The 26,406-nt window shown below is 44.0% G+C and overlaps 1 protein-coding gene across 6 annotated transcripts in view; it reads right to left on the reverse strand.

The window, feature by feature from the left end:
• The window catches only part of LOC137534274 (zinc finger protein 84-like), an 84,134-nt gene that overhangs the window by 12,903 nt on the left and 44,825 nt on the right, over positions 1-26,406 (reverse strand). For 3 of the 6 annotated variants that reach the window (XM_068255684.1, XM_068255682.1, XM_068255683.1), the window contains 5 exons: positions 22,813-22,924; positions 18,942-19,054; positions 13,425-13,511; positions 6,615-6,720; positions 2,226-2,336 (listed from right to left, as the gene is read on the reverse strand). In XM_068255684.1, the coding sequence (XP_068111785.1) occupies positions 2,226-2,336; positions 6,615-6,720; positions 13,425-13,511; positions 18,942-19,054; positions 22,813-22,864 (469 nt within the window). In that variant the 5' untranslated portion in view covers positions 22,865-22,924. Of the gene's footprint in view, positions 1-2,225; positions 2,337-6,614; positions 6,721-13,424; positions 13,514-18,941; positions 19,055-22,812; positions 22,925-26,406 lie in introns of those variants that run through there. The other 3 variants (XM_068255685.1, XM_068255686.1, XM_068255687.1) reach the window with 3 other exon arrangements.

Genomic DNA, 26,406 nt, shown 5'->3' on the forward strand with positions numbered 1-26,406 from the left:
TCTTCTGTGCAGCAGCTATAAAACTCCCACGCTGACAGGCAGAGCAGGGCTATGGAAAAATGCTGGCTGCCGAAAGCCCTGCACTGGAGACACAAATAGTCTCCAGTGCAGAGCTTCAGATGCCATTTTCCCGTAGCATTGCTCTGCCTGCCAGAATCATATAGAGAAACTGACCAGCACACCAGGATTTTAGTTTGCAAACAAAATATATTGAAAATGCCAAAATACATAATAGTGAACAGTAATGAGTATAATATCTCAGCATTCTAATGCTGAGATATGGTTACTTCTCCTCTTATGCATCATGCACTTTTGAACTGCTGGAGTGGCTTTGTTTCCTATTGTATATGACTATTGTATTTGCTAATACAGTGGATTTATAAGACTCATTACTGATTGTATAGCTCATTACGTACTGTTATACTCATTACTACTCACTATTATGTATTTTGGCATTTTCAATACATTTTTATTGCAAACTACAATCCTGCTGTGCTGGTCAATTTCTCTATATGATTTGTTAGGACTACACATAGTCCATTTTACAGGCCAAGCAACCCACCTGTACCACTATTTTTGTATCCTATGTTGATTTTAGGTGTGCAGATATTTTCTAATCAATTCTGCCTGCTGGAACCCACAGACTCCCGCGGGCTGAGGTGGGTGAACTGGCACGGCATCCATTGGACGCCGCAAGCCAGCTAGAGACACACACCATACGGCCCTGCATCAGCAGGCTGGATACAGCTCGCGGGCCATAGTTTGCCCACCGCTGCTCTAGTATCATATTCCTCTAGTTTGTTGCAGAATAACACCCGCAGTGTAATTCACTCTATGCCAGGTACAGAAGCACTCTTATGGTTAGGAAACCACCTCAGGCTACCATGGAGAAGATGGATGTCCATTGATGTACCTCCAGGCGTACATGTGATCACTATATTGCCATGGATTAGTTACCATTGACACATTGGACGTCCATGAACATGCCCCTCAGCGCACATGTGCCCATTAAGTCACACATCTCATTGGCACAATGACATCTGCTAGAACAGCCGGGAGGTGTGAGCGGTTGAGTGATGTACCTAATCACCTATTGTTTTGAATTTACTGATTATTTGGGGGCAGTACCAACTACAGGCTATGGGTGTGGTTTGAGACTTAGAGGCTATATGTTTGAAGTTTGTTCACTGTACTGGTGTATTACTGTCTGCTATATTGCCTTGTCATAGTGGACCCAAAACAATCGTCAAATAGACAGGACACCAAGCAGAAGCCTGAGTAAACTGGCACTAAGACTAAGGTCGGATAAAGCAGAACCTTGAGGCTGAAATGCTAAAACAAGATGGCTCCAACTGCTGTTTGTGTGACATCCACTGCCAAGACAAGGAGGAGAGAGAGGCATCTGCATTGTTAAGTAAATAATGTTTTTGAGTTTCATGGAATCTTCTTGGGCTTCAGGAGCAGTGGCGTAACAATAGGGGCTGCAGCCCCTGCACCCGTGAGGGAGCCTGGGGCCCGCTCAGGGCCATTTTCGGGGGGGCAGGAGGGGTCGGAGCATGAGGGGAGAGCATGGCCACCTACATCGGTGGGGAGGGGGGCCACTCCCCCCCCCCCTCACCTCAGGCTCTCTTTTCAGTGCGCTCCCCTCCAGCATTAATAGGTAGCAGCAGCGGTGGCAGGAACACAGGCATACCTCTGTATTCCACCGCCGAGGTCCGATCTCTAAGTGCCACATACTACTTCCTAAACAGGAAGTAGCGTGTAGCACTTAGATATCGGACCTCAGCGGTGGAAAAAAGAGATATGCCCCTTTGTTCCTGCCCCCGCTGCTGCCACCTATTTAATGCAGGAGGGGTGCTGCGATCCCTCCTGCCCCCCAAAATGGCCCTGAGCGGGGGCGTCCAAATTTTCGCAGGTGGGCCCAGTGATTTCTAGTTATGTCCCTGTTAAGGAGTCCAACAAAAAAGGGCTGGTGTTGCTTTACTTTTTACTTTTTTCTATCGGACAGTCGCAAAGCTTCCAAACAGCCATGTGTGATATAAACTTGGGATTTATTTTGACTAAATCGAGATCTCGTCCTCACTGATGTAGTCATGTACCCGGCATTGTCAAGGTGTTGTGTTCTTTACATAGATTGATAGTGATCTACTTTATATAAGTACTGTAAATATTCTCTTTTCTAGAATTAGCCATATAGTGCATGTCTTTTCTGTACTGAAACTCACCTGTGCAAATCCCTATCGGAATTTCTTCCTCCTTTATCCTCACATATAGACTTCTCTCTTCCTCCTCCTCAACTTTGACATTTCTCTGAGCCCCTCCAGTATCTTCAGGGTCTGGGAATAAAAATAAGATTTACAACCTTTATATTGATGTATTAGAAACACCAGTGTGTGTGTTGGGTGCACTGGAAACATCTTAAAGAGAATCTGTATTGTTAAAATCGCACAAAAGTAAACATACCAGTGCGTTAGGGGACATCTCCTATTCCCCTCTGTCACAATTTCGCCACTCCCCGCCGCATTAAAAGTGGTTAAAAACAGTTTTAAAAAGTTTGTTTATAAACAAACAAAATGGCCACCAAAACAGGAAGTAGGTTGATGTACAGTATGTCCACACATAGAAAATACATCCATACACAAGCAGGCTGTATACAGCATTCCTTTTGAATCTCAAGAGATCATTTGTGTGTTTCTTTCCCCCCTGAGGGGGGAGTGCATAGCAGAACCACAACACTGAAGAACTTGGCAGCCTTCCAGACACAGGCTGACAAGTCTGACAAGGGAAAGATACATTGATTTATTACAGAGACTGTGATAGTACAAAGTGCTGCAGTAAGCCAGAACACATTAGAATAGCTTTTGGAACTTGTAGGATAATAAAAAACAGGATGCAATTTTTGTTACGGAGTCTCTTTAAAGAATACCCGAACTGAAATGTGACATAATGTGATAGACATGTACAGTGCCTAGCACACAACTCACTACGGTATGCTGTGTTCCTTTTTTTCTTTCTCTGTCTGAAAGAGTTAAATATCAGGTATGTAAGTGGCTGACTCAGTCATGACTCAGACAGGAAGTGACTACAGTGTGACCCTCACTGATAAGAAATTCCTCTTTTTTACCTCTTTCTTGCTCTCAGAAGCCATTTTCCTGCTAGGAAAGTGTTTTATAGTTGGAATTTCTTATCAGTGAGGGTCACACTGAAGTCACTTCCTGTCTGAGTTAGGACTGAGTCAGCCACTTGCACACCTTATATTTAACTCTTTCAGGCAGAGAAAGAAAAAAAAGGAACACAACATAGTTATTTGTGTGCTAGGCACTGTAAATACACATGTCTATCTCATTATGTCACATTTCAGTTCGGGTATCCTTTAAGGTTGGTATGACATGTCTCCTGACTCCCCTACTGGTCCATATACTGTGTCCCCATTACATTAGGGACTAATTTCTCTTGGCTTCCCCACTGGGCACATACTGCCTCCCCATTACTTCTACAGTATAATCAGGTTATAGAAAGCTCCAAGGGACCAGGAAAAAGTGGTTTACTATATCAAAAAATATCCTAAAAATAGCCCAGCATGCCCTGGTACATTCTCTACTGCAAAGGACCAACTCTGTCCTCCCATTGGAGGTAAAAAACAAGCACATACACATATGTTGGACTACAAGGTTAAGTATACCTTAGGGCTGGACAAATCGCTGCTACAGTATCCAGGGCTCTGTACAATTCGCAGCCGTCACCGAACAGAGGCAGCCACTCGCTTCCTGTGAGTTGCTCTGATATCTCCGCAGGTGGGACTTGCAGCATGTGTCTTGCAAAACTTTCTGTTCACACTTGAGCCAATCATGAAACCTCTCTTCAAAATGCAGCAAATCATAATAAGCCACTCAAATCTGTAATGCAAGTGGTTATGATACCTCCACCGGCAGGATTTAGCACTCTCCTCTACACTCTCCTTAGTTTTGCAGCGAGTAGGCCCGCTCTGATCTGCACTACAAGTGAAAGTAGCCTGCACTGCACTTCACAAGCTACCAGAAGCGCCATCGCTTACAAGGGAAGAGATACCGGAGTGTGTACAATCCCATGGGATGACTGTGATGATTGGTGATTGCAGAGTGGAAGTGGTAACACTGTATTATTTATGTTGTTTATGTTCACATTATTCCTCATTTTCCCCAGGCTTTGTATAATACTGTATATCCAGCGCCTGTGCCGTTCCTCTTGTCTTACAAATTTTATCAGGCATCAACTTACCTGCAACCAGCCTGAAGAGAGAAGCAGACCATGGGATTCACACTGACATATGATGCGTGCACCACCCACTGTTTACTATATCCAGAGTCAGCGTCATGTAGGGGCCAAAAACATGTTTACTATAACAGAAGTTTTATAATATCAGTGTGTACTATACCAGGCATTGCTCCCATAGACTTATAATGAAGATTGGTCAGGACCTGGAGAGGTACTATACCCAAATGTTTACTATATCACAGTTTATTATGATATTATACTGTAGTAGGTGATGATGTCTCCTGACTCCCCCACTGGGCATGTACTTTCTCCCCATTATATCTAATAGAGGCTGATGTATCCTGACTCCCCCACTGGGCACATACTGTCTCCCCATTACTTCTAATAGTGGGTGATGGCTCCTTATTCCCCCACTGGGCACATACTGTCTCCCCATTACTTCTAATAGGGGCTGATGTCTCCTGACTCCCCCGCTGGCCACATACTGTCTCCCCATTACTTCTAATAGGGGCTGATGTCTCCTGACTCCCCCACTGGCCAAATACTGTCCTCCCCATTACTTCTAATAGGTGACTACAGTATAGCTTAGATAGGTAGGTTCCCGCAGTATAGGTTAGGTAGGTAAGTGACTGCAGTATAGGTTAGGTAGGTAAGTGACTGCAGTATAGGTTAGGTAAGTAGGTGCTGCAATATAGGTTAGGTAGGTAAGTGACTGCAGTATAGGTTAGGTAGGTAGGTGCTGCAGTATATATTAGGTAGGTAGGTAGGTGCTGCAGTTTAGATTAAGTAGGTATGTGCTGCAGTATAGGTTAGATAGGTAGGTGCCAGAATAGTTTAGGTAGGTAAGTGGCGGACGGTGGGAGCGGGCATAATAGTAATAACTCGCCTACCTTCAGCCGAATAGCCAATCCCACACAGCTTCAAAGTCCTTCCTTTCCTGGCATCTGTCTCAGTAACAGCGCCCCCTGTGATGAGATGCGGTACGTCATCACAGGGGACGCTGTTACTGAGACAGATGCCGGAAAAAGGAAGGACTTTGAAGCTGCTTGGGTCGGCTATCCGGCTGAAGGAAGGTGAGTTACTACTATTATGCCCGCTCCCACCACCCCTGCACCCACCTCCAGTGGGGAAGTCAGGAGTCATCAGCCCCTATTAGAAGTAATGGGAAGATAGTATGTACCCAGTGGGGGAGTCAGGAGACATCAGCCCCTATTAGAAGTAATGGGGAGACAGTCACTGCAGTCACTTACCTACCTAACCTATACTGCAGGCACCTACCTACCTAACCTATACTGCAGTCACTTACCTACCTAACCTATACTGCAGGCACCTACCCATCTAACCTATACTGCAGTCCTACCTAACCTATACTGCAGACACCTACCTATCTAACCTATACTGCAGTCACTTACCTACCTAACCTATACTGTAGGCACCTACCTACCTAACCTATACTGCAGTCACTTACCTACCTAACCTATACTGCAGGCACCTACCTACCTAACCTATACTGCAGTCACTTACCTGCCTAACCTATACTGCAGGCACCTACCCATCTAACCTATACTGCAGTCACTTAACTACCTAACCTATACTGCAGGCACCTACCTATCTAACCTATACTGCAGTCACTTACCTACCTAACCTATACTGCAGGCACCTGCCTATCTAACCTATACTGCAGTCACTTACCTACCTAACCTATACTGCGGCACCTACCCATCTAACCTATACTGCAGGCACCTACCTATCTAACCCATACTGGTGGCACCTACATAGCTAACCTATACTGTGGGCACCTATACCTGGCTCCGATTTTTACACCCTCACCCTGGGTGAAATGTATCCTATAAACTGCCCTGCCTACAGCCCACAGTAGGCCCAAGGTTCCCCAGCGTCCTCCTGGCTCCTCTCCATGTCCCGCCGGCAGCTCGGTTACCGGCAACACCCGCTCTGGGTGTTGGGCCGACTCTTCCTGGATCCACATCATGCCGGACGCTACACGTCATTATGCTGGCCGGCGTGACAGTCCTGTGCATGCGTAGTTTAGAGTTAGAAAACCGTGTGCAGGACTGTCACGCCGGCCGACCGTGATGATGCGTAGCAGCTGGCATGATGACGCGGAGCGTCCGGATCCAGGAAGTGTCGGTGCAACACCCGGCTCGGGTGTCGCTGGTAACTGAGCCGTCGGCATGACAGGGAGAGGAGCCAGGAGGGTGCCGGGGGACCTCGCAGCCTACGGTGGGCTGGAGAAAGCCCCAGGTAAGTGAAACTTTTGATTTTAGGGTACTGCTCAGGGTAACTTTTAAGAAGGCAAACTTTTTTGTTTTTCTTTACTGTATTTAGCACTTATTCCTCACCTGTGCTGATCTCTGGAGGAGCATCATCTTCTTTATAGGTCTCGTCATCTCCGACATTCATCTCTTCCTCTTTCACTTCAACTTTAACAATAATTAACTTTTCCTGCTGAACAAGGTAACACATTAAAATTGTTATATATGCAAAGTCTGCAAGAACAACAGTTCAGACAATTTCCCTGCATTCAGCACTAGCACCTGTTTTGCAGGAGTAAGTGGGTGGGACTAAAGGTGCCCATACATCAGACAATGGATGAGCAGATCAACCAAGAGGCAGATCTCTCTCTGATCGAATCTGATCAGAGAGAGATCTGTTGCCTGCCTATAGACAGCGGGCCGACTCCTGATCAATTTCAGCATGAAATCTCTCGGGAATCGGCCTTGTGACGCCGCATTCGCTGCCGCGCTGTCCATCCTAGTGTAAAATGTGCCCATGCAGTATACTTTACCCGTCCGTGACCGCCACTCCGGGCTCCATCCTCAGACATGCACCACATGGTTGCCAGAGTAACATGTGTGACGTCACAAACGCACCCACATATACGGCGGCAACCACGTGAGGCGTGTGTATGAGGACGGAGTACAGAGCCAACTACAGGTAACGGCGGACAAGTATACTACACGGGGCGCATTTTACACTAAATGGGACAGTGTCGGTGGTAACATCACATTTGTCACTCATCCCCATATTGCATGCCATTACCGCCGCGCATCTGATCGAGCATGTCAGACGGGAAATTGCATTGTGTGTTCTCAGCATAACAGTTCATACTATTTCCCTTTCTCCAGCACTAGTTCCAACTCTGCAGGAGCAACACGGCAGAACAGAAATGGTAATATCTAAAGAAACGGTTTCAATATACGGTACTGTTGAACTGTCATCTTTATCATTTTATTATCCCAATTTATCATGTTTTGTCACCCTTGTTCCAGAAAAAAAGTTTACAAATAAGATAGCAGACTGAATACATTGAAACAAGAAGAGAGACAAAGCTACAGGCTATTTATACATCACATCTGCCCACTGTTGACAGCTTACAGCTAAAACTTTGGATTTCTATATTTGCAAATACAAAATGCTTCTTGTGCAATAAGAGGTTTCAATTCAAGTTTAACAGCTGTACCCAAAGTACAGTCCGGTCCATAAATATTGGGACAGCTATACAATTCTAACATTTTTGGCTCTATACACAACCACAATGGATTTGAAATGAAATGAACACGACGTAATTTAATTGCGACTGTCAGCTTTATTTGAGGGTATTTACATTCAAATTAAGTGAACGGTGTAGGAATTACAACAATTTTCATATGTGCCTCCCACTCATTAAAGTGACGCTTAAGTCATCCCAAAAAAATTAGTTTTGCTCACCTGGGGCTTCCAATAGCCCCCTGCAGCTGTCCGGTGCCCACGCCGTCTCCCTCCGATCCTCCCTCCGATCCTCCTGTCCCCGTCGGCAGCCACTTCCGGTCTTGGCGACAGGAGCCGCCAGGCTGGGAACGCATGTGATTTTTTGCGTTCCCGGCCACAATAGCGCCCTGTATGCTGCTATTGCATATATCATATACCATATAGCAGCATACAGGGCGCTATTGCGGCCAGGAACGCAAAGAATCACTCGGCTCCTGTCGCCGAGACCGGAAGTGGCTGCCGGCGGGGACAGGAGGATCGGAGGGAGACGGCGTAGGCACCGGACAGCTGCAGGGGGCTATTGGAAGCCCCAGGTGAGTAAAACTCATTTCTTTGGGATGACTTAAGTGACCTTTAAGGGAGTAAAATTAATGTGACAGAATAATAATTATAAATCAAAATTTCACTTTTTAATACTTGGTTGCAAATCCTTTGCAGTTAATTGCAGCCTGAAGTCTGGAACGCATAGACATCACCAGACGCTGGGTTTCATCCCTGGTAATGCTCTGCCAGGTCTCTACTGCAACTGTCTTCAGTTCCTGCTTGTTTTGGGGGCATTTTCCCTTCGGTTTTGTCTTCAGCAAGTGAAATGCATTCAGGTCAGGTGATTGACTTCGCCATTGCAGAACATTATACTTCTTTCCCTTCTAAAACTCTTTGGTTGAATCAGCAAAAGCTCGGTATATTTGGTTGAAGTATGCTTTGGGTCATTGTCCATCTGCACTGTAAAGTGCCATCCAATGAGTTCTGAAGCATTTGGCTGAATATGAGCAGATAATATTACCTCTGAATTAATCCTGCTGCTTTTGTCTGCAGTAACATCAATAAATAAAAGAAAACCAGTTCCATTGGCAGCTATACATGCCCATGCCATAATACTACTACTGCCATGTTTCCCTGATGAGGTGGTATGCTTAGGATCATGTGCAGTTCCTTTCCTTCTCCATACTCTTCTCTTCCCATCACTCTGGTACAAGTTTATATTGGTCTCATCTGTCCATAGGATGTTGTGTCAGAACTGTGAAGGCTTTTTTAGACGTTGTTTGGCAAACTTTAATCTGGCCTTCCTGTTTTTGAGGCTCAACAATGGTTTGCATCTTGTGGTGAATCCTCTGAAGTCTGCTATTGATTGTTGACTTTGACAAAGATACATCTACCTCCTGGAGAGTGTTCTTGATCTGGCCATCTGTTGTGAGTTGTGTTTTCTTCCCCAGGGAGACAATTCTTCCGTCATCAACCACAGTTGTTTTCTGTGGTCTTCTGGGTCTTTTGGTGTTGCTGAGCTCACCAGTGTGTTCCTTCTTTAAAGAGTAACTGTCAGGCTGCAGAAGCTAATTTAAACCTCTATTCTCCTGTGTTAAACAGTTTAGAAGGAAGCCCAAAAGCAATTAGTGAAGATAAAAATCTCAGTTACCTTTGATGTGTGCTTATCAGCAAGTCTGTTATTCTTAAGAAGACGCAAGCCGCATACCATACTGCAAAGCATTCTGGGGCTCTCCCCTCGGCTGCTAATGAGACGTTACAGCAGCTTGTAATCTGATAAATCTCTGATAAAGCTTGTAGCACTGATAAATCTCGGGCAGAGTACACTGCAAGAGTCAGCTATTGTTCCTAGCCACATGGCTCATTAATATTCACTGCACACTGTGTTGTTCAGCACAAGCTTATCTGTGATCAGGAAGCAGGCAGGACATGACGACACATTTGACAGAAAAACATGGAGCCTGCCATGAGCTGTCAGGAGCATCTATCTCTGCATATACTATATAAAAATTCTGTGAAATCCAAACGTGGACAGTGAAATGCATATGTAATGTAAGTACAGCCAATCTTTAGCTACTGATATATGTGTTTATTTTCTCTGAGACCTTATACCTAACAGCTCCTCTTTAAGAATGTTCCAAACAGTTGTTTTTGCCACGCCTAATGTATTGCGATCTCTCTGATGGGTTTGTTTTTGTTTTTTTAGCCTAACGATGGCTTGCTTCACCGATAGTGACAGCAATTTGGATCTCATCTTGAGAGTTGACAGTACCAGATTCCAATTGCAAATAGCACACTTGAAATGAACTCTGGACCTTTTATCTGTTAATTGTAATTGTAATAATGAGGGAATAACACACAGCTGGCCAATGACCAGCTGCACAGCCAATTGTCCCATTACTTTTGCTCCCTTAGTAAATGGGAGGCACATATGCAAACTGTTGTTCTTCCTACACCATTGACCTGATATGGATGTAAATACCCCCAAATTAAAGCAGACAGTTTGCAGTTTAAGCATGTTCGTTTCATTTCAAATCCATTGTGGTTGTATATAGAGCCAAAAATGTAAGAATTGTGTCGATGTCCCAATATTTATGGACCTGACTGCATATGTTTAACATCTATCCTGGGCAACAAGCAGGTGAAGTGGTTGTATAAAGGCCTCTTCACAAAAAGGCATTAAATACTGGATAGTCCAGAGGCTTCCCATTTCCTCCCTGCCCCGCCATTGCCACCAGCAGGCCCTCGGAACATATCCGACAAGAGGTTATTGGATATGTTATCATGGCCGTACTCCTCTTTATGCACAAGCTGGGCCATACAGCACCGGCATGATAATGGCCACACTTGCGCATCGAGCCAAAGCTGCTTATGCACACGTGGCTTCATGCTACTGCACAGGCGCTGCGGCCGTACTTGTGAAGTCGCAGTACGGTCACACATGTTTATGGAGAGGAATGAGGCTGTGAATTTTCAGAGGGTCCTGGGCAGCCGTGGTGGTCTGGAGAAGAATGTAGGAAGCCTCTGGAGGAACCAGAGGCTTCCCTCTTCTTAGGCAAGTATCTAAATTTTTTTCTGGTTTTACTGCCTCTGCTTCTCTTTATTATCTACGAACAATAGCTAACATACTGTCAAAAACCTGAGCGGTTCTTGCCTTTTTCATGATTGCTAACTCAGTAAAGGACCAGCCCTTAAAGCGTTGCTATCATATAAATCCGGCATAGTGGAGTCTGAACCCTCTATAACAGTAATTATAGATTGACGGTGTACCTTGAAATGAATCAGAGCACTCAGTATATGATTTTATATACAAAAAAATGTATTTGCTTATCATACAGCATATATACAAAATATGTACAGTTTCAAGTAGTGTTTCCTTCCAACAGTATTCCATCTTATCAAGGCTCTATAGCCAAGCGATTATCAATCTTCTAAGTACATTCAAAAAATAATATAACAGTTGTGTTATGTAGAAAAAGATCAAAAGTAGTCTCATCTGTATCAATAGCTATGTATCTAGTAGCTGTGTAAAACTTGTAGTAATCTTCTTAAACAAATAATATAAAAAATAGCTTATAAAAAAACTTCTTGCTAACATCTTAACAAAACTTTTAATGCTTAAAAATTAATAAAGTAAATCACCAGAATATTAAGCATATTACCCCTTCTCTGTCATCTCTTCAGCATCTAGAACCACTTGTGGGAAGGTAGCTTCTGCCTCATGTGTCTTCTCAGGAGATTGTTGGGCTTCTGCAAACTATGAGCTTACAGCTCCTACCTTTATAGGGGCAGGATGCAATATGGCTGCCTAATCTGGACTTTCCCTGAATCCCAGGTTCTGATTGGCTAAAGCTTCCTTGCGTAGCTCACTATCTTTGACATTTAAAATACCCCTAACACTTTGTTTTGAATACCTTAATCATAATATTATTGTTTATAAATGTCTTAATTATCTTATCTTGTGGGAATTAACGTCATTTGGAGTGCTTGAAATTTGATATAGGGTCATTTCTGACGCAGTTAATTAAAAATGGACGACACCAGCCATATTGTCTGCTGGCTGCCCCAGACATTGAGACTAAACAATGTCATTCATGACACATTTCTGATAAAGTGTTCTCTGCTAATTAGGTTTTGGAATGTCTTGGTACTTTCCCAGACATAAGATTGGTCAGGTTGACACTGTAACCAGACCTGTGAGAATCTTCAGCAATTTAAAGAGTCTGAAGCGAGAATAAATCTCGCTTCAGACCTCATAGATAGCAGGGGCACGTGTGCCCCTGCTAAAACGCCGCTATCCCGCGGCTTAACGGGGGTCCCTGATCCCCCACATCTCCTCCGTACAGCTGGGGAGCGCTTCCTGGTTGGGGCAGGGCTAACCGCCGCAGCCCTGCCCCACGCGCGTCTGTCAGCGCGTATATCCGCCTCTCCCCCGCCCCTCTCAGTCTTCCTTCACTGAGAGGGGCGGGGGAGAGGCGGCGATGCGCCGCTGATAGACGCGACTTGAGGCAGGGCTGCAGCCGTTAGCCCTGCCTCCAGGAAGCAATAAATCTGCGACCAAAAGACGACCAAGGTTTGCGGGGGTGGGTTTGGGGGTGAAGGGACCCCCGTTTAGCCGCGCGATAGCGGCGGTTTAGCAGGGGCACACATGCCCCTGCTAACTATGAGCTCTGAAGCGAGATTTATTCTCGCTACAGACTCTCTTTAAGACCTTTTGAAACATACAGGGCTTCTAATATACTTATTTAAATATAAAGTTTATTATATAATTCTTCTTAAAACAATTAATCATATAAGAAATAATTGCATATTAAATCTTAATAATATAAAATCACGTTTTAAATATTTGTCTTTCTGATGAAGAAATAAATATAATAATGTCCACTGGCAGAGGTCAGCATTTCATAACAAATAATAATCTATTAATAATATTCATTTTATAAGACTATGAAACCGCCAGGTGGCATCATTTGTCCTCTTTAACTAATTGGGAAAACACCTTCTTTGGTTTTATTTTATAAAGCCTGTCCCCAAAACTCATGTGTTATCAGCTTTCAGTGTTTAGCTAACTGAGACAGCCTTGTACCCAGAACACGTCAACAATTCTCCAGAACCAAAACAATCCCACGAGAATGTTTTACTGTCTCAAATCATCACGGGTAGAATACAGCTTTTTCATGTATTTCAAAGTAATAGATTCTATTATATAGGGTTTAACAATAATTATTTATTTCTTTAGAAGGACTGTACTGATTATTAATATTTAAATTGATCATATTTATGTGTAATTAATGAGCAAATAAGATTGCTGCAGTAATGTGAGTTTAACTTGTTTCCAGTTCTTACACAGAAGCCTCTTTAAATGTCAAGGCTACGCACTAACATAAACAAGAATGTTCTGGCTTCTTGTAACTAGAATAATCTTATAGGCCTCACAGCCTGGAAAATGCTGAGATGTCATAGAGCAATATAAAGTACTCTAACTTAAGTTTACAATGACATTTTGCATAGAACATTAAAATTTAACATTTATACATATGACAGCTTTTCCTGCATAAATGAAACCGCTAGAATTCTGACAATACTGTATGTGCAATGTGCATCTACAAACCTCCTCCTCTGTATTTTATATTGCCTACCTGGTAAGCAAGTGAGGTCATGTCATCATCCTCTGTAGAATCCTGGGAATGAAGAGGATCTGTGTGTCTCATTCTGTTACAGGGTGACTCTACGGACATAAAACAGATAGCTGTAATATCTAGAACAGGGTTGCCTAATAGGTCGATCATGATCTACCGGTAGATCGTGACTGACTGATAGGTAGATTGCGGCCACGTCCCAACAAATTTTGCTGCCAGCAGCTGTAAATCGTGGCCGATTGGCCAGGTCCCATCAGATTCTGCGCGGCTGAAGGGGAGGGCCTCTCCCTTTAGCCACGCATATCCCCACCCCATTCCTATCAGCGGCATCAGAATCTGACGGGACGTGGCCACATTTGCCGTCCGCCGGACTGAACACCCGCTGTCTCATCCACAGATGAAGGAGGAGGAGCCGCGGATGAAGGAGGTTAGACCACAATGCAGACACCAACGCTGGAGCTGGAGGGAGGTAAGTGATACCTATCCTTAGCTACCTGTACTGGGCACCTATACTTAGCTACCTATACTGGGTACCTTATGCTTAACTACCAGTAGTGGTAGATCTCTTGGTCGTGGCAAATTTTAAAGTAGTTCGCAAGCCGAAAAAGTGTGGGCACCCCTGGTCTAGAAGATTGTTCTGGTTTGTACAGCAAGACTACACATAAGCAGAGAGGGTTAAAGTGACAATGCAGTGGGTCACTGTAAACCTATTTGGTAGGAATGCTGCATGCAGGGCAAACTTACTACCTCAGCAGCACTGGCTGTGGTCATGAATGTTTCTCTGCTGAGCCCTGGCAAGAAGAATCTGACTATGGACTTATTTACCAAGTCCCAGTACTGGAAGCGCTTGGTACTAATGAAGAGGCCAAGTAATGACATCACCTGAGGGGATAGACAGCATGGGAAAGCATTTTAGTTTAGATGTAGGTGTGGAATGGGTGGGAGGGGCAGCGACATAGTTTGGAGGGTGGTGGCTGAGTTCTACACAATGAAGACCAGCCAAACAATGGGGTTGACCAGGGCTCAGCAGACAGAGGAGTAGCTATTGGTGGGCAAGGGGGGACACATGTCCCCGGGCACAGCACTGTAACGGGATCAGCACGGCCACTGCACCTCCACATGCATGAGAGGTGGCTCACTGGCAGCCCGAAGTCCCTCTGCTTCTCTCCCTCCCTCTGCTGGGGAGTGGAGAAGCGTTAGCAGCAGTAGAAAAAATGGAGCACATCAGGCTATCTAAAAGGGGGACACATCTGGCTCTTCGTAGGGGGGCACAACTCTATCTAAATGGGGGGAAGGGGGCAGATCTGGCTATCTAAAGAGGGGCACATTTGGCTATCTAAAGGTGCGCACTTTTGGCTGTTTAAAGGAAGGCACATTTGGCTATATGAACAGGGGAAGGGGGCACATTTGGCTTTCTAAATGGGGGAAGGGGGGCACACATCACTTTATTCAGGGGGAAGGGGGTACAACTGGTTATCTAAACAGCATTTGTACATTTGACTCCACCCATATTCTGATGTGTGGCCACTAGTGTTGGGCGAACACCTAGATGTTCGGGTTCGCGAACGTTCGCCGAACATCGCCGCGATGTTCGGGTGTTCGCGCCGAACTCCGAACATAATGGAAGTCAATGGGGACCCGAACTTTCGTGCTTTGTAAAGCTTCCTTACATGCTACATACCCCAAATTTACAGGGTATGTGCACATTGGGAGTGGGTACAAGAGGGAAAAAAAATTAGCAAAAAGAGCTTATAGTTTTTGAGAAAATCGATTTTAAAGTTTCAAAGGGAAAACTGTCTTTTAAATGCGGGAAATGTCTGTTTTCTTTGCACAGGTAACATGCTTTTTGTCGGCATGCAGTCATAAATGTAATACATATAAGAGGTTCCAGGAAAAGGGACCGGTAACGCTAACCCAGCAGCAGCACACGTGATGGAACAGGAGGAGGGTGGCGCAGGAGGAGAAGGCCACGCTTTGAGACACAACAACCCAGGCCTTGCATGAGGACAAGAAGACGGTCTGCATTTTGGAGCCCTGTAACTCTGGTTTGCAGAGATGTAGAGACCCCATCTTTGGAATCCAAGTCTAACAATATGTCTTCTACCTGCATGAGACATTTCGTGAGATTCAGACGTTGCTAACGGCCATTGCTGCGATTTATGTACGTCAGACTCGCCACCATTGAAATTGCCCAAATAAACAGGTTTTTGTGACCCTAGGCTATGACCTCTTCGGCCTAGGGGCCCGAAACTCACCAGTCATGTTCCCCCTAAGGGTCCCTACAATGCTAGAAAATTTGCCACTGCTGAGCAATTGCCCTTTGAAAAGATGTGAGATTTTGGAAAGTGAAATAGGGAGGCAATGAAAGCCTATGGGGGATTTTACCAATTTTGGACCCCTGTAACTCTGGTTTGCAGAGATGTAGGGACCCCATCTTTGGAATTCAAGTCTAACAATATGTCTTCTACCTGCATGAGACATTTCGTGAAATTCAGACGTTGCTAACGGCCATGGCTGAGATTTATGTACGTCAGCATCACTACCATTGAAATTGCCCAAATAAATAGGTTTTTGTGACCCTAGGCTATGACCTCTTCGGCCTAGGACTGCATTGAACGCGACCCACGCATTGTGCGCATTCTGGACAACACCAATTACTGGGTTTATACCCTTCTGGATCCACGGTACAAACACAATGTTCCAAAACTGCTTGAAGAAAGAGTCAGACAGGTCAAAATGGAAGAATACCAGCAGGCCCTTGTGGAGACTTTAGAGAGGAGATTGACATCCTCCCCCTCCTCTAGCCAGTTGTACGCCGACAGACTGACTTCCGCAAACCCAGGACGACCAGGAGGGCAGCAAACAACACAAGCCGCAGCTAGTGCCCAAAAGGGAATGGTATCGGCAGTGTCCTTGGAGTGGGAACATTTTCTGACACCCATGCAGCAGCACACAGAACAGCAAGCGTGCAGATCCACCTCCAACACCGATCGCCTGGAGAAGATGGTCAAGGACTACATGTCAGATGGCATAGCTGTGTTGAACAATCCATCTGCACCCTTCAACTATTGGGTATCGAAGCTAGACACCTGGCACAAACTGGCAATGTACGCAATAGAGGTGCTGGCTTGCCCGGCAGCCAGCGTTATGTCGGAACGCTGTTTCAGTGCTGCCGGAGGCATCGTCACAGATCGGCGTATTCGCCTCTCCACAGAAAATGCAGACCGTCTGACTCAAATTAAAATGAATCAATCCTGGATTGGAAACGACTACGCAACACTCCCGGACCCCAACCAAGTAACATGAACAATGAACATCTGTGATGGGTTAGCGTTTCCGGTCCCTGTTTATTGAACCTCTCATCTGTATTACATTTATGACTGCATGGCGACAAAATGCAAATTGCTATCCGCACGCTTCTTGTCCTCATGCAAGGCCTGGGTTGTTGTGTCTCAAAGCGTGGCCTTCTCCTCCTGCGCCGCCCTCCTCCTGTTCCATCACGTGTGCTGCTGCTGGGTTAGCGTTACCGGTACCTTTTCCTGGAACTCCTCATCTGTATTACATTTATGACTGCATGCCGACAAAATGCAAATTGCTATCCGCACGCTTCTTGTCCTCATGCAAGGCCTGGGTTGTTGTGTCTCAAAGCGTGGCCTTCTCCTCCTGCGCCGCCCTCCTCCTGTTCCACCACGTGTGCTGCTGCTGGGTTAGCGTTACCGGTACCTTTTCCTGGAACTCCTCATCTGTATTACATTTATGACTGCATGCCGACAAAATGCAAATTGCTATCCGCACGCTTCTTGTCCTCATGCAAGGCCTGGGTTGTTGTGTCTCAAAGCGTGGCCTTCTCCTCCTGCGCCGCCCTCCTTCTGTTCCATCACGTGTGCTGCTGCTGGGTTAGCGTTACCGGTCCCTTTTCCTGGAACCTCTTATCTGTATTACATTTATGACTGCATGCCGACAAAAAGCATGTTACCTGTGCAAAGAAAACAGACATTTCCCGCATTTAAAAGACAGTTTTCCCTTTGAAACTTTAAAATCGATTTTCTCAAAAACTATAAGCTCTTTTTGCTAAATTTTTTCCCTCTTGTACCCACTCCCAAGGTGCACATACCCTGTAAATTTGGGGTATGTAGCATGTAAGGAGGCTTTACAAAGCACGAAAGTTCGGGTCCCCATTGACTTCCATTATGTTCGGAGTTCGGCTCGAACACCCGAACATCGCAGCCATGTTCGGCCCGAACCCAAACATCTAGATGTTCGCCCAACACTACACGTGACCCGTTCGGCCAATCACAGCGCTAGCCGAACGTTCGGGTAACGTTCGGCCATGCGCTCTTAGTTCGGCCATATGGCCGAACAGTTTGGCCGAACACCATCAGGTGTTCGGCCGAACTCGAACATCACCCGAACAGGGTGATGTTCTGCAGAACCCGAACAGTGGCGAACACTGTTCGCCCAACACTAGTGGCCACGCACATTTTGTACAGGTGTGGGGCGCAAAAACTGTCTTTGTCCCCAGGCGCTGAAAACCCTAGCTACGTCTCTGTCAGCAGAACCCTGTTTATGGTAGTAACCTACACTTCTGAGGAGTCCAAGTCCTTTAGTAATAACTACCACCACCAAGGATTGAACTTCATTCCAATCAGTAGCCGATACCCCCTCTCCCACAAGAGATCTTTACCTTTTCTCGATTAGATCATCAGGGAGGTCTGTATGGCTGATATTGTGGTTAACCACTTAAGGACCGCCTAACGACGATAGGCGGCGGCGGGTTTAAGTGGTTATTACATGGAAACGGCCGATTGTTCGAGCGGCCTTTCCATGTCAGTTCACGGAGCCTGTCTCCGTGAACAGTGTGCGAGCCGCCGTTCGCTGCTCGCATGCCTAATGTAAACACTGTTTACATCAATACGGCGCTGCTGCGCAGCAGCGCCGTAAGGCAGATTGGCGATCCCCGGCCTCTGATTGGCCGGGGCTCGCCGTCATTTGATAGGCTGAAGCCTATCCTACATTGCGCAGGACGGATATCCGTCCTGCGCAGCATAATAAGGAAGAGGGAGGTAAGGGGAAGGAGGGAGCGCGGAAAACAATGCGGAGGGGGGCTTTGAAGAGCCCCCTCCGCTCGGCCACACGGAGAGGCGGCGATCAGACCCCTCCAGCAGGTCATCCCCCTAGTGGGGAAAAAAGGGGGGAAGTCTGATCGCCCTGCCTTGCTCACGATCTGCGCTGCGGGCTGAAGAGCCCACGCAGCTCAGATCTCAAAGAACAGCCCCGGTCCTTAAGTGTTTTTAAACTCCGTCCACAATGTGATGTCATGACCAAGATCCTGACAGTTTTATGTTTGTGAACCTCATTGCATTGTGGGAAATAATGGCTTTTTCCAACTGCCAATCAAGCCCGTTCTGCAGGCGATTGTGGAAGGTGCAGTAAAAATTATTGCTGGGGCACATCACGTGCCAGCTACAGGAGTATGCAAGCAGGATTGGGGAGGCGGAACACCACATGCAGGCGTACTGGAAACGGAGCTTGAGACCACCACCAGAAGCCTGGAAGAAACTTGTAGGCACAATAAGGTCTTGGAGGACTTGGAGAACAGGTCCTGCTGAAATAACCTTCGGGTGGTGGGCCTGTCGGAAAAACACAAACAGACAGACATTCATGATTTCTGTGAATAAATGCTGCCAGCGCTTCTGGGGGTTCAAGCAGTCTGCAAAGCAGTTCGGGAACATAGAGTGGGTCTGCCGCGGAATGTTGATGAAGGCAAGCCCCCTCGCTTGGTGACGGTACGTTACCTGGACTATAAGGACAAGCAAAGGATCCCAACTGCGTTCAAAGCACGTAAGGAGCCATTGATATACAGTGGTGTGAAAAACTATTTGCCCCCTTCCTGATTTCTTATTCTTTTGCATGTTTGTCACACTTAAATGTTTCTGCTCATCAAAAACCGTTAACTATTAGTCAAAGATAACATAATTGAACACAAAATGCAGTTTTAAATTATGTACATGGCCCTGTGTGAAAAAGAAATTGCCCCCTGAACCTAATAACTGGTTGGGCCACCCTTAGCAGCAATAACTGCAATCAAGCATTTGCGATAACTTGCAACGAGTCTTTTACAGCGCTCTGGAGAAATTTTGGCCCACTCATCTTTGCAGAATTGTTGTAATTCAGCTTTATTTGAGGGTTTTCTAGCATGAACCGCCTTTTTAAGGTCATGCCACAACATCTCAATAGGATTCAGGTCAGGACTTTGACTAGGCCTCTCCAAAGTCTTCATTTTGTTTTTCTTCAGCCATTCAGAGGTGAATTTGCTGGTGTGTTTTGGGTCATTGTCCTGCTGCAGCACCCAAGATCGCTTCAGCTTGAGTTGACAAACAGATGGTCGGACATTCTCCTTCAGGATTTTTTGGCAGACAGTAGAATTCATGGTTCCATCTATCACAGCATGCCTTCCAGGTCCTTAAGCAGCAAAACAACCCCAGACCATCACACTACCACCACCATATTTTACTGTTGGTATGATGTTCTTCTGCTGAAATGCTGTGTTACTTCTACGCCAGATGTAACGGGACACGCACCTCCCAAAAAGTTCAACTTTTGTCTCGTCGGTCCACAAGGTATTTTCCCAAAAGTCTTGGCAATCATTGAGATGTTTTTTTTTAGCAAAATTGAGACGAGCCTTAATGTTCTTTTTGCTTAAAAGTGGTTTGCGCCTTGGATATCTTCCATGCAGGCCGTTTTTGCCCAGTCTCTTTCTTATGGTGGAGTTGTGAACACTGACCTTAATTGAGGCAAGTGAGGCGTGCAGTTCTTTAGATGTTGTCCTGGGGTCTTTTGTGGCCTCTCGGATGGGTTTTCTCTGCGCTCTTGGGGTAATTTTGGTCGGCCGGCCACTCCTGGAAAGGTTCATCACTGTTCCATGTGTTTGCCATTTGTGAATAATGGCTCTCACTGTGGTTTGCTGGAGTCCCAAAGCTTTAGAAATGGCTTTATAACCTTTACCAGACTGATAGATTTCAATTACAGTACTTTTGTTCTCATTTGTTCCTGAATTTCTTTGGATCTTGGCATGATGTCTAGCTTTTGAGGTGCTTTTGGTCTACTTCTCTGTGTCAGATAGCTCCTATTTAAGTGATTTCTTGATTGAAACAGGTGTGGCAGTAATCAGGCCTGGGGGTGACTACAGAAATTGTACTCAGGTGTAATAAACCACCTTTCAGTTATTTTTTAACAAGGGGGGGCAATCACTTTTTCACATAGGGCCATGTAGATTTGGAGGTTTTTTTTCTCACTAAATAATAAAAACCATAATTTAAAACTGCATTTTGTGTTCAATTAGGTTATCTTTGACTAATAGTTAACGGTTTTTGATGAGCAGAAACATTTAAGTGTGACAAACATTCAAAAGAATAAGAAATCAGGAAGGGGGCAAATAGTTTTTCACACCACTGTATGCGGATCATCATATCATGGTCTTCAATGATTATTCTTTTGAGGTGACAAAGCAACACCAGGAATTCAATACAGTTTGCTCTGAGTTGGTGCAGAAGAAAATAAAATTTGCTCTTCTCTACCCTGCTACCCTGAGGATTACAGAGCAGGATGGTGTGATATATACTGTACGTTAAAAAAAACAGAGGATGCTGAGAAGTATTTGCAACATCCCACAGCTGGAAAGAGCTCACCTCGTCACACATTCCCCCATAGTAGCCCAAGGGGCACGGACACTTGAAGTCTTGGCTAAGGTCGTAAGTTTTATCTCCTCTACATTTCAGCAAACTTTTTAATATGCAAGACAAAGCTGCAGCAATTTGTTTCAAGCCTAGTTGTGTTTGCTCTTATACAGGCCACATCGACTTGAGAGAAGTTTGAGTTGTTGTCGGAAGGACACTGTAGGGAAGAAGAAGTCCGAGTGGATATGATATAGGAGATCCAGGCCCAGATCTCCAGGTGGGAATGGCCGGCTGGTGCCCATGCTGAGAGACTGGGGGGTTTTGTTTGTTGGAGGAATAGGGGAAAGGGGGTCACTAAGTGCTCCTGAGGAATGGCGCCCTGCTAAGAGTTTCAGTAACATGATGTATTGCTACTATTCCTACTGCCATGTTTGTTGTTGTACGAAGACCAAAAGACGGGGCTAGGATGCCCTGCTGTCTGCACCGCACGTCCTGTAAGCCGATGCGATGACGATTAACATTATATCCGGGAATGTGAAGGGTCTGCAACCTCCGTCTAAGAGGTCACAGGTCCTTCGGTACCTGAATAAATTGCGGGCTGATGTTGCCTGCCATGAAAAATGAATTCCAAACTTTATTAAGACATTTTGCAGAAGAACTTAAGGTCATCTGTCCACCAGCTAAAGCTGAGCAGAAGATGGTTGTTGCAACAGGACAACGACCCAAAGCATAGAAGAAAATCAACAACAGTTGAACATAAGAAAATATGCCTTCTGGAGTGGCCCAGAGTCCTGACCTCAACCCGATTGAGATGTTGTGGCATGACCTCCAATAAAGTGAATTACACCAGACATCCCAAGAATATTGCTGAACTGAAACTGTTCTGTAAAGAGGAATGGTCAAGAAATACTCCTGACTGTTGTGCACGTCTGAACTGCAACTACAGGAAACGTTTGGTTAAAGTTACTGCTGCCAAAGGAGGTTCAAACAGTTATTAAATACAAGGGTTCACATACCTTTTCCACCTGCACTGTGAATGATTACATGGTGTGTTCAATAAAAATATGGAAACATTTAATTATTTGTGTGGTATTAGTTTAAGCAGATTGTGACTGTCTATTGTTGTGACTTAGATGAAAATCAGATCACATTTTATGACCACTTTGTGCAGAAATCCATACAATTTCAAAGGGTTCACATACTTTTTCTTGCTACTGAAAATGGGAACTGGTTAAAAAAAATTATTCAAAAAATGTTTTCAGAAAATCGATTTAAAAAAAATAAAATAAAAACATATATATATTTTTTAAAGTCTGGAAAATTAAATTTTGCTGTACATTATACCCTATAGAGAGTTCCCAGTTCTGCGTACACATTTTATATATTTTAAAGCAAACTTGTGATCCAATGCTGGGACCCTCTGGAGGTTTGAGTGGTTTACGTGAGGCAGAGGTGGCACAGGAGGGGAAACTGAGGGGACAGAGGGACACAGTGGAGGCAGATGTGGCACAGAGGGGGACGTTGAGGGAACGGTAACAGAGGTGACACTGGAGGCACAGATAAGGTATAAGGGACAAAGATGCCACAGTGTTCCCACTTTAGAACGGATTCAGGTTAAGATCGAGCCTACAGCCTACAGTCCCTATCTCATTCATTAACCGGGGACAATATATAATATGTTACTATTTCTCAATGCAGTGTTTATTCCTCACCTGCACTGATTTCTGGTAGAAATTTCTCCTCTTTACACCGCTCATCGCCCATCACATATGTGTCTTCTGCTTCATCCTTCACTTCTGTTTTATTATTTTTGGGGTTTTCATTCTGTCAAGTACGAAACAGCACAGAGATTACATTTATTAGCAGTGGCTGGATAGTGTACTGCTTAGGGGCTCTGCCTTTGACATGGGAGACCAGGGTTTGAATCCTGGCTAGGGTCAGTACCTATTCAGCAAGGAGTGCAAGGCAAGACTCCTTAAAGGGAACATAAACTGAGTGGGATATGGATGTTTCCTTTTAAACAATACCAGTTGCCTGGCAGCCCCACTGATCTCTTTGATTGCAGTAGTTGCTGAATCACACACCTGAAACAAGCATGCAGCTAATCCAGTCTGACTTCAGTCAGAGCACCTGATCTGCATGCTTGTTGAGGGGCTGTGGCTAAAACTATTAGAGACACAGGATCAGCAGGAGAGTTAGGCAACTGGTGTTATTTTAAAAGGAAAAATCCATATCTTTTTCAGTTTAGGTTTCCTTTAACACTGCAGGGTGGCCTTTTGAGCACGTCTCAGTGGCAGCAGCTCTTGAGCGCTTTGAGTCCAACAGGAGAAAATCGCTATACAAATGTTCAGATTATTATTATCGGATTATTAATAAAAACGTCCCTGTACAAGTGAAACAAGGAATCCCAGTAAAACTGTCCATACACTATTCCAGTGCGTCCTCTGGCAGGCCCACCTCTTTGTCCCACTTGGCTCTGCCCCCAAAGCAAGGACATTGATGCCCTGTCCCCTTCTGGTGCTTGGTCCTCCACATCCAGGAAGTTGGACAGCACTGCACTATTCCATTATCAATCAATTTTTGCTTTCGAATGATGTTACAATCAGTATTAGGACTGACTATAAATCAACACTGCAGAACAATCTTTTGATCAATTTTAGGCCTTAAAGGGGCACTACAGCGAAAAACTGTAAAAGGTAAAATATGTGCAAACATACACAAATAAGAAGTACATTTTTTCCAGAGTAAAATGAGCCATAAATTACCTTTCTCCTATGTTGCTGTCACTTACAGTAGGTTGTAGAAATCTGACAGAAGTGACATGTTTTGGACTAGTCCAAAAAGTGCAATTTTGTGTTTTTAATATGTTGTAATAAAATGTATCATTTTATTGATTCTCGAATGATTGAATGACTTGACTCAATACGTACCTATTCAAATTGGTATCTAATTTATTTTGATTTCCCCTAAAAAAATCCCTAATTAATATCAAGTTTAGCATCTTGTCTGGGATATGGGGTTATCAGGTACAACAAAAACATATCTTAGGTCCTAACCCAGCCGATCACATGGTCAAAAGGTGTGGACATTTTTTATTCAAAAAAATCCCAGTAAAACTGCCCATAGACTATTCCAGTGTTGTCCAACTGACCCGTGAGTGCTCTTACTCGCCCGATCTGTTTTCTGTCTTAGTCCCTCTCCCCTGGCAGGCTCACCTCTTTGTCCCGCTTGGCTCCGCCCACAAAGCAAGGACGTTGATGCACTGTCCCCTTCTGGTGCTTGGTCCTCCACATCCAGGAAGTTGGACAGCACTGCACTATTCCATTATCACTCAATTTTTGTTTTTGATTGATGTTACAATCAATATTAGGACTGACTATAATTCAACACCGCAGAACAATCTTTTGATCAATTTTAGCCCTTAATATCATTTGTAATAGCCAATGAAAACAAACACATGGAAACATATTTATCATGTCATTATTTTACATGAATCACGCACGCTGAATCCTTACTCTCCTTTTCGGTTTCAATGTTTTTTATTGGAAATTTTTCAAAAGAATTTTTACAACATTTCAAATAAATGTATTAAATAACATAAGTCAAAATTATACATAAACAGTTTTTTATAATTGGCTTTGTTATGGGTTAAATACAGTAGTTTATTTCAGCAGTGACAGATATCTTATTAAAATCTAATAGTAATTTTAAAAACAGGTTTATTAGTTAAATGTATACATAAAGTTTTCCGCATTATTTCCGAAAAGAAAAGAAAACCTCCGGATTTCCGGATTTCCGGATATTTACAACGGAGTTCCGTAGAAAAGATGCGGAATTCCGTATTAAATTTCGGAATTGTAGTTGTAGTACTAAACATATCCAAAAATGCGGAAGGTCGCATAGTCCGCGGGTTCTGGATAGGTTTAAACAATCAGTGCGGAAAGAGTCACCTAATAACTTGTACATTTACATTTTTATGTGCAATATGGTTGTCTTGGTATATTGAGAAAAAGACAAGTTACTACTGATTCAAATGTGTATTATGTATTTAAAAGTTGTTAATAGTGAAAACAAACAAACTTCTGATTATAGTTTTATATTTAGTGAAGTAAAAATATCTAATCTTAAAACTAATCATTAAACTAATACCTTATCTGGTATAGCAATACTAATTCTATTACTTGACTTAGAAGTGTAAGGGTAAGTGTCGACCTGGAAAATGGGAGGACTTAACCTCCCCACAGAGATTCCAGGGACTCCTCCCTGTGATGTATATAGCACAGCTATCTAAAAGTCTACAAATATATTGTCTAGGTATGGTTTAATCGATGTTCTGTATATCCAATAGAAAAACAAAGTTTATGATTATGTATCTAAAACTACAAGCTACAAACTAATCTAACCAACTAACCTACTACTCTATGTGGTATATTCCCAATATCTAGTTCCATCTTATTTCTCTTCATATTTGTTTCAAAACGATATTGAAAGTATATCCTTCTCTAATGCTGAATAACATATCCATGGGTATCCTGTGTTTTATGAATCCAATATATTAATTATAATCCATTGTGAGTGTTAACTGGGTAGAAGTGAGAGAATCGGTGTTTTCCTTATTAGAGGAACGTGAAGATTGCTTTTTCAGTTATAAGTCTAACAATTTTGATTGTGTATATATTTTAGGCCATAGATCCGCCTTCCCCAGGAAAGATTGAAGATTGCCATTTCTTATAGCCCAAGCTTTCTCAGCTATTAAATTGGAATCTACTAATTTCAGAATATCTTCCATCTTTGGTATAATTGGAGATTTCCAATTTGCTGCTATAAGATTTTTAATGGCAATAAAAACATGATTAAAAATAAGTCTCTCCTGGGTTGGCAGATCCATGGTACCTATGTTCAACAAAGCCATACTGGGGGGAATAGTCTCAAGTGACATTGGTAATTTTTTGAGAAATCTTTCTACCTCTTCCCATAATTTTTTAAGTTTTGGGCATTTCCAAAATATATGCATTAAAGAACCTGATTGGTTACAGCCTCTCCAACACAAAGGGGATGAGTTTGAGTCGAATTTTGATATCCTTTCAGGGGTCATATACCATTGCCAGAGGATTTTGATATAACCTTCACTATGAGAAACACAGTGAGATGCTTTCTTCAGTGATCTATACGCTGATTCCCAATCTTCCTCTGTTATGTCAATTTCTAATTTTTCTTGCCAATTATACATTTGCCACCTTTGGGGGTCTTTTGATAGTCCCAAAAGTGTTTTATATAAAATAGATGTGCCTCTTTTATCTGTACCT

The sequence above is a fragment of the Hyperolius riggenbachi genome, chromosome 10 (assembly GCF_040937935.1).
Source record: "Hyperolius riggenbachi isolate aHypRig1 chromosome 10, aHypRig1.pri, whole genome shotgun sequence".
Classification (NCBI taxonomy): Eukaryota; Metazoa; Chordata; class Amphibia; order Anura; family Hyperoliidae; genus Hyperolius; species Hyperolius riggenbachi.